Raw genomic sequence first — 14,250 nt, 5'->3', positions numbered from 1 at the left:
GAGCAGACCCAGCGCTTCTCTCACAGAATCGCGTGCCTGGCGAGTTTGACTGTTCAGCAGCTGTTGTCTTTGCGCCTCTTAGTGTAAAATATCTCTATTCGAGGTTACTGAATGAATGTCCAGTAACATGTCACACAATCTGCATTGCGAGACACCTACCAAGTTATTTGAAGCTGCCTCATACACAATCGTAATTTTCCACATGCCACTCAATGGACCTTGAATATCCTATGGCACGGGGACCTCTCTTTCATGCTGCGAGGGTAGGTCAGGCCAATATTTCATAGCTTCTAATTGGAAACTCCATTCGCAGCGTTGTATTCATCCGACATATCGAACAGGGGACTATTCGACGCGCCACCGTGTATGGAACAACGAGTATCATAACACGCAGTGCAGTGTGACCTGAGCTCAAGCATCGTTCACACGTAAACAGATAGCAGCTCTAAACATTGCAATACTTGCACAGTGTTTATTGCCTGCACACCTACCTATCATTTGGAGAGCAGACGTGCAAAAGGACTACGAATGTTGCAATCACAGAAGAGAAAACTGAAATTATCCTGATTTACGGAAAATCTAGGAGAAATCTTGAGGCTGCTGTTGCCCTGTATGCCGAGCGTTTTCCAACAAAAGCTCGCTCTCTTTCGTTCTTTTTCAAGGTTGCGAATGCCTGTCTGTCAGATGGCTGCGTACCGACCGGCAAAAGGAAACGAAGCAAACAGGTTACAGGAGAAGCTAATGAGATAGTTGTACTAGCAGCAGTGCACAACAACCCACGGACAGAACGCAGCATGTCATTCTCAATGGAGAGAAGTCTTCCGAAGTTAGAGTGATTTCAGGTGTGCCGCAGGGGAGTGTCGTAGGACTGTTGCTATTCACAATATGCATAAATGATCTTGTGGATAATATCGGAAGTTCACTGAGGCTTTTTGAGGATGATGCTGTAGTATATCGAGAGGTTATAACAATGGAAAATTGTACTGAGGTGCAGGAGGATCTGCAACAAATTGACACATGGTGCAGAGAATGGCAATTGAATCTCAATGTAGACAAGTGTAATGTGCTGCGAATACATAGAAAGAAAGATCCTTTATCATTTAGTTACAACACAGCAGATGCCAGACTGAGATTCATTGGAAGAATCCTAAGGGAATCCAGTCCGAAAACAAAGGAAATAGGTTACAGTACACTTGTTCGCCCACTGCTTGAATACTGCTCACCGGTATGGAATCCATACCAGATATTGTTGATAGAAGAGATAGAGAAGATCCAACGGAGAGCAGCGCGCTTCGTTACAGGATCATTTAGTAATCGCGAAATCGTTACGGAGATGATAGATAAACTCCAGTGGAAGACTGCAAGAGAGACGCTCAGTAGCTCGGTACGGGCTTTTGTTGAACTTTCGGGAACATACCTCCACTGAGGAGTCACGCAGTATATTGCTCCCTCCTATGTATATCTCGCGAAGAGACCATGAGGATAAAATCAGAGAGATTAGACCCCACACAGAGGCATACCGACAATCTTTCTTTCCACGAACAATACGAGACTGGAATAGAAGGGAGAACCGATAGAGGTACTCAAAGTACCCTCCGCCACACACCGTGAGGTGGCTTGCGGAGTATGAATGTAGATGTAGATGTAGATAAATGGCCGGCAATTACGCCGCCTTTCCGAAATGTGCATAGGTAGCACTGTCACAATATTGCATCGTCGTAGGTATCATCCATACCACGTGTCATTGCATCAAGAATTTCATGGCGCCTATTTCCATACCAGGGTAGTGTTTTGTGAATGGACACGTCTACAAATGCAAACGTGCCGCACGTTCTTTGCCGAGGTACTATTTTCTGCCGAGTCTACATTCACGAGCCATGACAATGTTAATCGGTGTAATATGCATTACTAGACTGTAGACAATCCCCAATGATTTCGGAAAGTAGATCACCAACGTCCTTGGTCAGTTAACGTATGGTGTGGCATCATGGGAACAAACTCATTAACGGCACGACACGTTGACTGGATGCAAATATCGAACGTTTTTGGATCAGGAACAGCCTGTACTACTCCGGGATGTAGCCCTGAAAGTCATGGACTGTGCAGCTGGTCCCGGCGGAGGTTCGAGTCCTCCCTCGGACATGGGTGTATGTGTTTGTCCTTAGGATAATTTAGGTTAAGTAGTGTGTAAGCTTAGGGACTGATGACCTTAGCAGTTAAGTCCCATCATATTTCACACACATTTGAACATTTTTGTTGCCCTGAACGTTTCAGCGTGACTGTTACCCAGCGCATTAAACTATTGAAGCAGGGGAGGTACTGGACCGTGTTTACACTGGTCGGTGGATCGGCAGTGGTGGCCCTATTAATTGGCCCACTACATTGCTGGATTTGAGAGCGCCGGATTTCTTTCTGTGGGACTATTTAAAAGATAAGCAAGTGCAAAGAGGCCGTGAAGCCATGGTCGACCCAATCGGAAATACCTGTGCTGACATTCCCATAGATATGCTTCCGTCCTGTGTACAGGCATTTGAAAAGGGGATCACTAAGTGCATTGAAGTTGGCGGTACTGCGTTTGAACACGTTGTCTAATAGGAAAAGTAGTGTACTGTTTGCCTCGAGCCATGGGCACAGTAACACGTCGAGTGGTCCCTGTTCGGGTCTCATGTGCCATTGCATATTCGAAGGCCACTGAGTAGGATGTCGTAAATTACGGTTGTGTACCCATTTATATTCCTCCGACTACAGTGCCAACTGTGGCGAAACGAAGAAAATACTTCAGACAAAACGTATGTAGATTTTGCCGTAGCATCTTAATCTGCAATAAAAAGGGGGTTTCCATTGAAGATTTTAAAGTTGCGCCCCCACCACCCACACACAGTGTGCAGTGGTGGGTCGAGGCTGTCCCCCTCCGAGAGAAACAAACTGGAATTGTAACTTTTATGATCCTCTGTGTAGCTTTGGAGATATTTCAATATGTTCGAATCAAATGAACATCCTGTATATTCCGCAATACTTAATTTCTCCTGAATCTCCTTTAAGTCTGGTTTGTTCCTTTTGCTGCTCCCAAAATGGTAAATGAGCAGCAGTTAAACTGCCTACACAAACATGTAACCTGCTGGTCAAGTTGAACTGACAGCACAACCTGTTGTCAGACGCAGCAGGCTGAGCACGTCCCTTGAAACTTGCCAGTTTTGTGGGAACCGAAGTTGGCTGCTTTAATGGTTGCGACGAAACCGGCGGCAGGGAGGCTATAAGGAGAATTTGTACACCTCTGCTGGTCGTGCACACTGCAGCATCGACGAAAACCGCAATGTGTTGGCTGCGGTGACACGCGGGTTGCGGCGCCGTCGTGCGGTAGGGGCTCGCGAAGACGACCGTCCGGCGGCAGCTTTAATTAAAACGTGTCGGCGATCCCGCGCCCGCGTGCGTGCTGTCCACGCCGGAGTGCGCAATAACGCAGGCCGGCCCCGCAGACGCCGCCGCCGCCGCCGCCGCCTCCGCACCTGGACCCGCCCACAACATATTAACATTCCTCGCGCCGCATTATTTGATCAGCAGGTGCGCGCCGGACCGCCGCACTGTATCCATCTCCGCGCCGCCGTAATTCCCGTGTTTCGCAAGATGAGCAACGTCGAATGCTCGAGCAATTACATCTCACCGGGCTCAGCTAACTGTGCTTCTGGCGCTCCGGAACGAGGCCCGGTGAAAGAGTAAAAGGGCGAGGGCGGAGCGGGCCTGCTGCGTGCTCGAAATATATTACACGTGCCGGCAGCGGTATTCTGGTCGTCGTGCGGCGTTCTGAGCTCTCTCAGCGGTGGGCAAAACATTTACCCCGCCCTAGCTGTGTGCGATTTCTCTGACGTGTCCTGCACCAGCTGTGCATGCCGCGACGATGAGGCAGATCTTTTTTGAACGTTTCACATCTCGAACAATAACTCACCTCTCATGCTCCCTTGATTGAAGTCGGATGCTGGTTTTGCTTCTGAGAGTGTGGGATATATGGAAATATGTGCCTTTTTACCCTGCCTGGAGATACTGCCTCCCAGGAGAGCTCTCGCACATACTCTACAGCGTTTTAACAATTACAGCTGTGTTGGGGTCTCGCTACAACAACAGTAATAGCGAAAGTGGAAAACAAACGGGAACTTCACTGCTTTAGAGATAGTGTGCGTAAACGAGGTCTCAAAACACCCGAGCCCGTACGTGATGGGAGCTGACCGCATGGTTGTTGATCCTCTGTGTAGCTTTAGAGATATTTCAATATGTTCAAATCAAATGAACATCTTCTATATTTGTTATTCGTTACCGAGTAACAAATATTATACAAGAACCTAAGTGCCATTTCTGTACTGACTGAAATGCTTCGGTACTGACTGAGACGTTGCGTTATGCAGAAACGTTATGTTACCGACAAACGTTTCGTTACTGAGAAACGTTTCTTTACTGAGAAACGTTTCGTTATCAGCTAAGGTTTCATTGCCGACAAGCATTTCGTTACCGACAAGCATTTCGTTACCGACAAGCATTTCGTTAGTACCGTCAGGCATTTCGTTACCAACTAATGTATCGTTGCCGACTAACATTTCGTCACCGACTAAAGTTTAGTACAGACAAGAGTTTTGCTACCAAATTATATTTTTTTCGGACAAACATTTCGTTAGCAACAAACATTCTGTTACTGGCCGCCATGTTTTGCTAGTGACCGAAAATTTTCATTACCCAAAACTTTTCATTACCGACAAACGTTTAGATATAGACGAGCGTTTTACTAAAATAAATAAATAAATAAATAAGTAAATAAATACAATAAAAAAACCTTTCCTTTCTGACAAACGTTTCGTTAGCAGCAAACGGTTTGTTCCTGACTGAAATGTTTTGTTACTGACTGAAATGTTTTGTCAGTGACTGAATAGCTACGTTACCGACAAACGTTTCATTATCGACAAATATTTCGTAACTGACCGAAACATTTCGTTAGTGACTGAAACGTGTTGTTACTGGCTGAAACGTTTCGTTAGTGGCATGTTTTCTTCTCGCATGAAGTCGTGGTTTTTCTAGTGGTTCAAATGGCTCTGCGCACTATGGGACTTAACTTCTGAGGTCATGAGTCCCCTAGAACTTAGAACTACTTAAACCTAACATCACACACAACCATGCCCGAGGCAGGATTCGATCCTGCGACCGTAGCGGTCGCGCGGTTCCAGACTGTAGCGCCTAGAACCGCTCGGCCACTCCAACCGGCGGTTTTCGTAGTCTTCCACTTCGTTACTCTCAGCGGTCTTGGAGTAACGGAAAAGTTTCACTACTCGCGTATCTTCTTTCTCACACGTTCTTGGCGATTCGGAAGTTTTCGTGTCTCTCCAATTTCCTGTTATCAGCAGTGCAAGTCTTAGGTGTCATTCGCCATGTTTTCTCTCCCCACATGCAATTCGTGCCTGACTCGTGATCGGTAGTCCAATTCCTTTTTTTGACACGTGACAGTTTCCGCCGTGCGGCAAATCGCCGGGATTTCGACAGTCCACAGCGTTAAAATAGAGTTTTAAGAGAGCTACAGGAAGTGGCCGGAACATAGCTACTCGTACTGCCGGCGACCATATGGTATACACTGCAGAGACCGGCTGTCGTTCGGCAGAACTGCCGTATCTGCTTGTGGTGGGATACGTGAGGCAGTTGCACGCCGATTCGGTATCAAATTATTTTCGTATGACAAAGAGTTCAACTTTTGCAACTTCAGCCGTTACCATTAGTACCAGTACAACCGAGCAGACTGCATCAGTACGTAGAACCTATTCAAATGGCGCATTTACGTAGGTGATTATAGCCACAACATGATAGGTTAACAAAATAGTATTTATATATAACGGCCACATCGCTAACGGCGTTCAGTTCCGAAAGTAACGAGTAAGGAATACTTTGAAAGGGCATGCGCCTGGAGAATACAGAATACACAGGGTGCAGACGATAACTGTTTACAACGTACGACAAAATGTACGGGAAGTCGAAACGAACAATTTGATGCATGATACTTGTGGGCTATCGACTCGGGAAATAACATAAAATTGTCCGGCAAATGCTACAGCGCATGCGCATTGCACGCAATTTTCAATATCTTCTCGCCCTCTTACGTCAGGTACTCAGTCTGTCTTGTCTATTAGAAGCTCCTTTCTCTTTCTCGTTAAATTCGTCCTTTAACAGTAGACGCTCTCTCTGTCCATCTTCTCCTGACCCCTCTATCTCCTTCTCCTACATCTCCTCCTCCCCCTCTCTCTGTCCATCTCTTGTTCCTCGCTCCCTGTTCATCTCTTCCTCCCCGTCTCCCTGTACATCTCTCACTTCCCATCTTGCTGTCCATCTGCTCCTCTCCCATCTCGCTGCCCTTTTGCGCGGGGTTCCGGGTTCGATTCCCGGCGGGGTTAGCGATTTTCACCCACCTTGAGATGACTGGGTATTTTTGTTGTCCTCATCATTTCATCATCATTCATGAAAGTGGCGCGTTTGGACTGAGCAAAGGTTGGGACTTTGTACGGGCGCTGGTAACCGCGCAGTTGAGCGCCCCGCAAACCAAAACATCATCATCATCACATCATCGCTGCCCTTTTCCTCCTCCCTCTTCTATGTGTCCATCTTCTCCCCCTTCTCCCCTCTGTACTCCTTCCTCCTTTCTCTGTCCATGTCCTCCTTTCCCCCTTTGTCCATCTCCTTCTCTTCCCTTTCTCTGTCCCCCTCCCCCCATTCTCCTCCTCCCCCCCTATCTATCTCTTCCTTCCCCCTCTGTGTCTGTCCATCTCCTCGCCCTTTTTCTCTTCACGTTATCACTCCTACCCAATAGGAGGCAGCTGGTTTTTACCCACACAGTATTTCTTTCCAGACAGTAAGTAACACGTGTACCATATTTGGTTGAAATCGATCCAGGCGTTTAGGAGAAGCTTTTTATCCGTGGCTTTACATGCGTACGAACAAGTTACATATATTTAACGTAAGTCGTACGTATTCGTACACATATTTCACCTATTTCTCTAGCAGATTTCGGGCTGCAGTTTCATTTTCTCTATGACCTCATATCTTCTGAACTATGGGAATGCAATGATATAATTTTGTGGACACATCCAGTGGTATATGTGGATACTGTCTGCGAAACGTTACGAATAGAGTCAGCAGTAAGGAAGTAATAAATTAAAATGTCATGCATGATACGGCATTTTTATGAAGCGGCAGTTTTTCGCGCACGACAGTGTTTATGACGTCCTATCACCCAATTATGTGTCTTTTGCTGGTACATTCATTGGTATATGTGAATTCTGTCTGCAAAATGTTTCGCGAATACAGTTAATAGTAAAGAATTTATAATTTAAAGCGCCACGCCTCTTGTGGCAGTTTTACGGCATTGTTGTTGTTGTGGTCTTCAGTCCTGAGACTGGTTTGATGCAGCTCTCCATGCTACTCTATCCTGTGCAAGCTTCTTCATCTCCCAGTACCTACTGCAACCTACATCCTTCTGAATCTGCTTAGTGTATTCATCTCTTGGTCTCCCTCTACGATTTTTACCCTCCACGCTGCCTTCCAATGCTAAATTTGTGATCCCCTGATGCCTCAGAACATGTCCTACCAACCGATCCCTTCTTCTAGTCAAGTTGTGCCACAATCTCCTCTTCTCCCCAATTCTGTTCAATACCTCCTCATTAGTTATGTGATCTACCTATCTACTCTTCAGCATTCTTCTGTAGCACCACATTTCGAAAGCTTCTATTCTCTTCTTGTCCAAACTATTTATCGTCCATGTTTCACTTCCATACATGGCTACACTCCATACAAATACTTTCAGAAACGATTTCCTGACACTGAAATCTATACTCGATGTTAACAAATTTCTCTTCTTCAGAAACGATTTCCTTGCCATTGCCAGTCTACATTTTATATCCTCTCTACTTCGACCATCATCAGTTATTTTACTACCTAAATAGCAAAACTCCTTTACTACTTTAAGTGTCTCATTTCCTAATCTACTTCCATCCGCATCACCCGACTTAATTCGACTACATTCCATTATCCTCGTTTTGCTTTTGTTGATGTTCATCTTACATCCTTCTTTCAAGATACTGTCCATTCCGTTCAACTGCTCTTCCAAGTCCTTTGCTGTCTCTGATAGAATTACAATGTCATCGGCGAACCTCAAAGTTTTTACTTCTTCTCCATGAATTTTAATACCTACTCCGAATTTTTCTTTTGTTTCCTTTACTGCTTGGTCAATATACAGATTGAATAACATCGGGGAGAGGCTACAACCCTGTCTCACTCCTTTCCCAACCACTGCTTCCCTTTCATGCCCCTCGACTCTTATAACTGCCATATGGTTTCTGCACAAATTGTAAATAGCCTTTCGCTCCCTGTATTTCACCCCTGCCACCTTCAGAATTTGAAAGAGAGTATTCCAGTTAACGTTGTCAAAAGCTTTCTCTAAGTCTAAAAATGCTAGAAACGTAGGTTTGCCTTTTCTTAATGTTTCTTCTAAGATAAGTCGTGAGGTTAGTATTGCCTCACGTGTTCCAACATTTCTACGGAATCCAAACTGATCTTCACCGAGGTCGGCTTCTACCAATTTTTCCATTCGTCTGTAAAGAATTCGCGTTAGTATTTTGCAACTGTGACTTATTAAACTGATAGTTCGGTAATTTTCACATCTGTCAACACCTGCTTTCTTTGGGATTGGAATTATTATATTCTTCTTGAAGTCTGTGGGTATTTCGCCTGTCTCATACATCTTGCTCACCAGATGGTAGAGTTTTGTCATGACTGGCTCTCCCAAGGCCATCAGTAGTTCTAATGGAATGTTGTCTACTGCCGGGGCCTTGTTTAGACTCAGGTCTTTCAGTGCTCTGTCAAACTCTTCACGCAGTATCTTATCTCCCATTTCGTCTTCATCTACATCCTCTTCCATTTCCATAATATTGTCCTCAAGTACATCGTCCTTGTATAAACCCTCTATATACTCCTTCCATCTTTCTGCCTACGGCATAAACAGCGAAAATATAGTAAGCGAGTAATCATTGTTTCATCATCTTGTGAGGGGTTTGTCAGTGAGAAAAAGTTTCATTAAAGTCTGAAATAATGTGTTAAGTCTGTTGCAAGTCAGTAAATGTTCTCATTCTCAAACAATGTATGAATAAAGTCTGGATATTCGCGAGACTTGAGCTACAATTCTCTTTCACACCCACCCCTTTGATAGGTACTTGATTCTTACCACCACAGCGATTTTTTCAGACGGTAAGTGATATGTGTACCAGTTTGGTTGAAGTCGGTCCAGTGCTTGAGGAGGAGATGTGGAACATACATACATTTTTGTAATAAAGACTGGGTGAGAAGTGCCCTTACCCCTGTAACCCTTGTTTAGTATCAAATGTCATTATACAGGTTGGTAGCTACGTTACTTCTTTTGTTAGAATCAATTGTTGGAATTCGTAAATATATGTTTTCGCAGTTGCAGTCGAGTTTTAATTTGTAACCATGGCAGATGTGAGCGGTCATAGTTACACCACAGAGGAACGCTTAGTGACATGTGTGTGGATGCACGAACGATAATTCACAGGGCAGACCATGAGACAAATTATAGGAGCATTCCAGGAAAGATTTAATAAGGTTCCACCGTGAAAGGCAACAGTTGTGGATTGAGAAAGACGTGCTCTTGTTTCTGGTACTGTTAAAGACAGGCCGCGGAGTGCGAGGAAGAAGACACGAGAAGGAATAAGTGCCTCAATCTCTCTGCTTCGATTGAACGGTCTTCAATGAAGCCATCACGTAAACGTACTTCGGAACTCGTGTACCGAGGGCGGCGACGCGGAATGTCCTGAAAGAGGACCTTAAGATCAGACGTTCGTAAACGAGTTACCGGATGCAGATCGGAATGAGCGCGTTTTGGTACGACGTGCTTTGCAAACTCAATTTCGGAATGAAGTGAACCGTGCCAAGGTCACGTTTTCAGATGAACGTGTCATTTATCGCAGCTCACATGCTAAAAATATTTTTGTACGTTCAGCCTTGTGATAGAAGGTCTGGGGGGCATCGGCCGTGTAAGAAAATGGAACGCCTACAGCCGTCCTTATGATGTCATTAATTGTATGGCTACCAATTTCGGTGCTTCAGTGCACTATGTTCAGGCCTTAGCTCACTTTAAAGGGGTTACCACCGTCTGCGTACACGATGCATCAGTGGCCAACATAACTGGTTTACGCAGACTACCTGTAACTGTCATGTTGTCTCTTCAACCATCAAATATTGTTGGAGAGACAACATCAACCGTTCCAGGCGGTCTGCGTGAACCAGTTATGTTGGCCACTGATGCATCGTGTATACGGGTGGCGCTAATCCCTTTATTCTCAGCTAAGACCTGAAGATGGTGCACCGATGAACCGAAACTGGTGACCATACAATAAATGACATCATAAGGACGGCTGTAGCTGTATTATTTTCTTATTTGTTAGAAATATCGTCGTTTGGACCAAAGGGAATTCTCATTACGCAGTAGAATTAGAAAGGAACCCGCCTCACGTAATGACAAGGGCAGCGATGACGTCACAACATCTACTTGGACCGTACTTTTTTTGCAGGGACTGTGAATGGCGCAAATGATTTGCACATTACCTCAGCTTAGGGAAAGGGGCCATGCGGAACGCATATGGTTGCAGCAAGGCAGAACGCCTTCTCACTACGCTCCTGCAGTTCTTGAATTCCTGAATGCACACTTTCCAGGACGGTGGATAGGTCGTGGTCCATGAGCAACACCAGCTCCGTTGAAATGGCCACCAATGAGTCCAGACCTCACCACACCTGACAACTCGTTATACTGAGTCATTAAGATGCATGTATCTGCACGTCGCTTTGCTGCTGTTTGAAGATGCATTTGGCACTCTAACATCGGACATGCTCAAAAATATGTCAAGAAGAAAATGGAAGCCCTTGGAAATTTGTTTACAGCATGATAGGAAACACATCGATATATTGGACACTTAATTCGTGAGTACTTGCGCTAAAGCATTGTCTCGAAATTTGGTAGAAAATCCGAAGAAATTCTGGTCGTATTTAAAGTACACAAGCGGCAAGACGCAGTCAATACCTTCGCTACGCAGTGCCGATGGTACTGTTACCGACGACTGTGCCGCTAAAGCGGAGTTATTGAACGCAGTTTTCCGAAATTCCTTCAACAGGGAAGACGAATGGAATATTCCAGAATTTGAAACAAGAACAGCTGCTAGCATGAGTTTCTTAGAAGTAGATACCTTAGGGGTTGCGATGCAACTCAAATCGCTTGATACGGGCAAGTCTTCAGGTCCAGATTGTATACCGATTAGGTTCCTTTCAGATTACGCTGATACAATAGCTCCCTACTTAGCAATCATATTCAACCGCTCGCTCACCGATAGATCTGTACCCACAGATTGGAAAATTGCGCAGGTCGCAACAGTGTTTAAGAAGGGTAGTAGGAGTAATCCATCGAACTACAGACCTATATCATTGACGTCGGTTTGCAGTAGGGTTTTGGAGCATATACTGTATTGAAACATTATGAATCACCTCAAAGGGAACGATCTATTGATACGTAATCAGCATGGTTTCAGAAAACATCATTCTTGTGCAACGCTATTAGCTCTTTATTCGCACGAAGTAATGGCCGCTATCGACAGTGGATCTCAAGTTGATTCCGTATTTCTAGATTTCTGGAAAGCTTTTGACACCGTTCCTCACAAGCGACTTCTAATCAAGCTGCGGGCCTATGGGGTATCGTCTCAGTTGTGCGACTGGATTCGTGATTTCCTGTCAGGAAGGTCGCAGTTCGTAGTAATAGGCGGCAAATCATCGAGTAAAACTGAAGTGATATCAGTTGTTCCCCAGGGAAGCGTCCTGGGACCTCTGCTGTTCTTGATCTATATAAATGACCTGGGTGACAATCTGAGCAGTTCTCTTAGGTTGTTCGCAGATGATGCTGTAATTTACCGTCTAGTAAGGTCATCCGAAGACCAGTATCAGTTGCAAAGCGATTTAGAAAAGATTGCTGTATGGTGTGGCAGGTGGCAATTGACGCAAAATAACGAAAAATGTGAGGTGATCCACATGAGTTACAAAAGAAAAGAAGTTGGAATTCGATTACTCGATAAATAGTACAATTCTCAAGGCTGTCAATTCAACTAAGTACCTGGGTGTAAAAATTACGAACAACTTCAGTTGGAAAGACCACATAGATAACATTGTGGGGAAGGCGAGCCAAAGGTTGCGTTTCATTGGTAGGACACTTAGAAGATGCAACAAGTCCACTAAAGAGACAGCTTACACTACACTCGTTCGTCCTCTGTTAGAATATTGATGCACGGTGTGGGATCCTTACCAGGTGGGATTGACGGAGGACATCGAAAGGGTGCAAAAAAGGGCAGCTCGTTTTGTATTATCACGTAATAGGGGAGAGAGTGTGGCAGATATGATACGCGAGTTGGGATGGAAGTCATTAAAGCAAAGACGTTTTTCGTCGCGGCGAGATCTACACTCCTGGAAATGGAAAAAAGAACACATTGACACCGGTGTGTCAGACCCACCATACTTGCTCCGGACACTGCGAGAGGGCTGTACAAGCAATGATCACACGCACGGCACAGCGGACACACCAGGAACCGCGGTGTTGGCCGTCGAATGGCGCTAGCTGCGCAGCATTTGTGCACCGACGCCGTCAGTGTCAGCCAGTTTGCCGTGGCATACGGAGCTCCATCGCAGTCTTTAACACTGGTAGCATGCCGCGACAGCGTGGACGTGAACCGTATGTGCAGTTGACGGACTTTGAGCGAGGGCTTATAGTGGGCATGCGGGAGGCCGGGTGGACATACCGCCGAATTGCTCAACACGTGGGGCGTGAGGTCTCCACAGTACATCGATGTTGTCGCCAGTGGTCGGCGGAAGGTGCACGTGCCCGTCGACCTGGGACCAGACCGCAGCGACGCACGGATGCATGCCAAGACCGTAGGATCCTACGCAGTGCCGTTGGGGACCACACCGCCACTTCCCAGCAAATTAGGGACACTGTTGCTCCTGGGGTATCGGCGAGGACCATTTGCAACCGTCTCCATGAAGCTGGGCTACGGTCCCGCACACCGTTAGGCCGTCTTCTGCTCACGCCCCAACATCGTGCAGCCCGCCTCCAGTGGTGTCGCGACAGGCGTGAATGGAGGGACGAATGGAGACGTGTCGTCTTCAGCGATGAGAGTCGCTTCTGCCTTGGTGCCAATGATGGTCGTATGCGTGTTTGGCGCCGTGCAGGTGAGCGCCACAATCAGGACTGCATACGACCGAGGCACACAGGGCCAACACCCGGCATCATGGTGTGGGGAGCGATCTCCTACACTGGCCGTACACCACTGGTGATCGTCGAGGGGACACTGAATAGTGCACGGTACATCCAAACCGTCATCGAACCCATCGTTCTACCATTCCTAGACCGGCAAGGGAACTTGCTGTTCCAACAGGACAATGCACGTCCGCATGTATCCCGTGCCACCCAACGTGCTCTAGAAGGTGTAAGTCAACTACCCTGGCCAGCAAGATCTCCGGATCTGTCCCCCATTGAGCATGTTTGGGACTGGATGAAGCGTCGTCTCACGCGGTCTGCACGTCCAGCACGAACGCTGGTCCAACTGAGGCGCCAGGTGGAAATGGCATGGCAAGCCGTTCCACAGGACTACATCCAGCATCTCTACGTTCGTCTCCGTGGGAGAATAGCAGCCTGCATTGCTGCGAAAGGTGGATATACACTGTACTAGTGCCGACATTGTGCATGCTCTGTTGCCTGTGTCTATGTGCCTGTGGTTCTGTCAGTGTGTTCATGTGATGTATCTGACCCCAGGAATGTGTCAATAAAGTTTCCCCTTCCTGGGACAATGAATTCACGGTGTTCTTATTTCAATTTCCAGGAGTTTATTTACGAAATTTCAGACACCAACTTTCTCTTCCGAATGCGAAAATATTTTGTTGAGCCCAACCTACATATGTAGAAATGATCATCAAAATAAAATAAGAGACATCAGAGCTCGAACAGAAAGGTTTAGGTGTTCGTTTTTCCCGCGCACTGTTCGTGAGTGGAATGGTAGAGAGATAGTATGATTGTGGTTCGATGAACCCTTTGCCAAGCACTTAAATGTGAATTGCAGAGTAACCATGGAAATGTAGATATAGATGTAGAAAACAAATCAAATGATCTTACCATTCGATACTAGG

General features: G+C 46.0%; 1 protein-coding gene across 1 annotated transcript in view; it reads right to left on the bottom strand.

Moving 5' to 3' along the window:
- Positions 1-3,393: 3,393 nt before the first annotated feature.
- LOC126482078 (uncharacterized) overlaps positions 3,394-14,250 on the bottom strand; it is a 41,398-nt gene continuing 30,541 nt past the window's right edge. Inside the window, exons 3-4 of the mRNA XM_050106054.1 lie at positions 3,944-4,068; positions 3,394-3,506 (exon numbers count right to left, since the gene is read on the bottom strand). Coding sequence (XP_049962011.1) covers positions 3,394-3,506; positions 3,944-4,068 — 238 coding nt within the window. The remainder of the gene's footprint in view (positions 3,507-3,943; positions 4,069-14,250) is intronic.

Source organism: Schistocerca serialis, chromosome 5, assembly GCF_023864345.2.
Source record: "Schistocerca serialis cubense isolate TAMUIC-IGC-003099 chromosome 5, iqSchSeri2.2, whole genome shotgun sequence".
Classification (NCBI taxonomy): domain Eukaryota; kingdom Metazoa; phylum Arthropoda; class Insecta; order Orthoptera; family Acrididae; genus Schistocerca; species Schistocerca serialis.
Note: the sequence above shows the minus strand (reverse complement) of the source record. Positions and strands in the feature narration are given on the sequence as shown.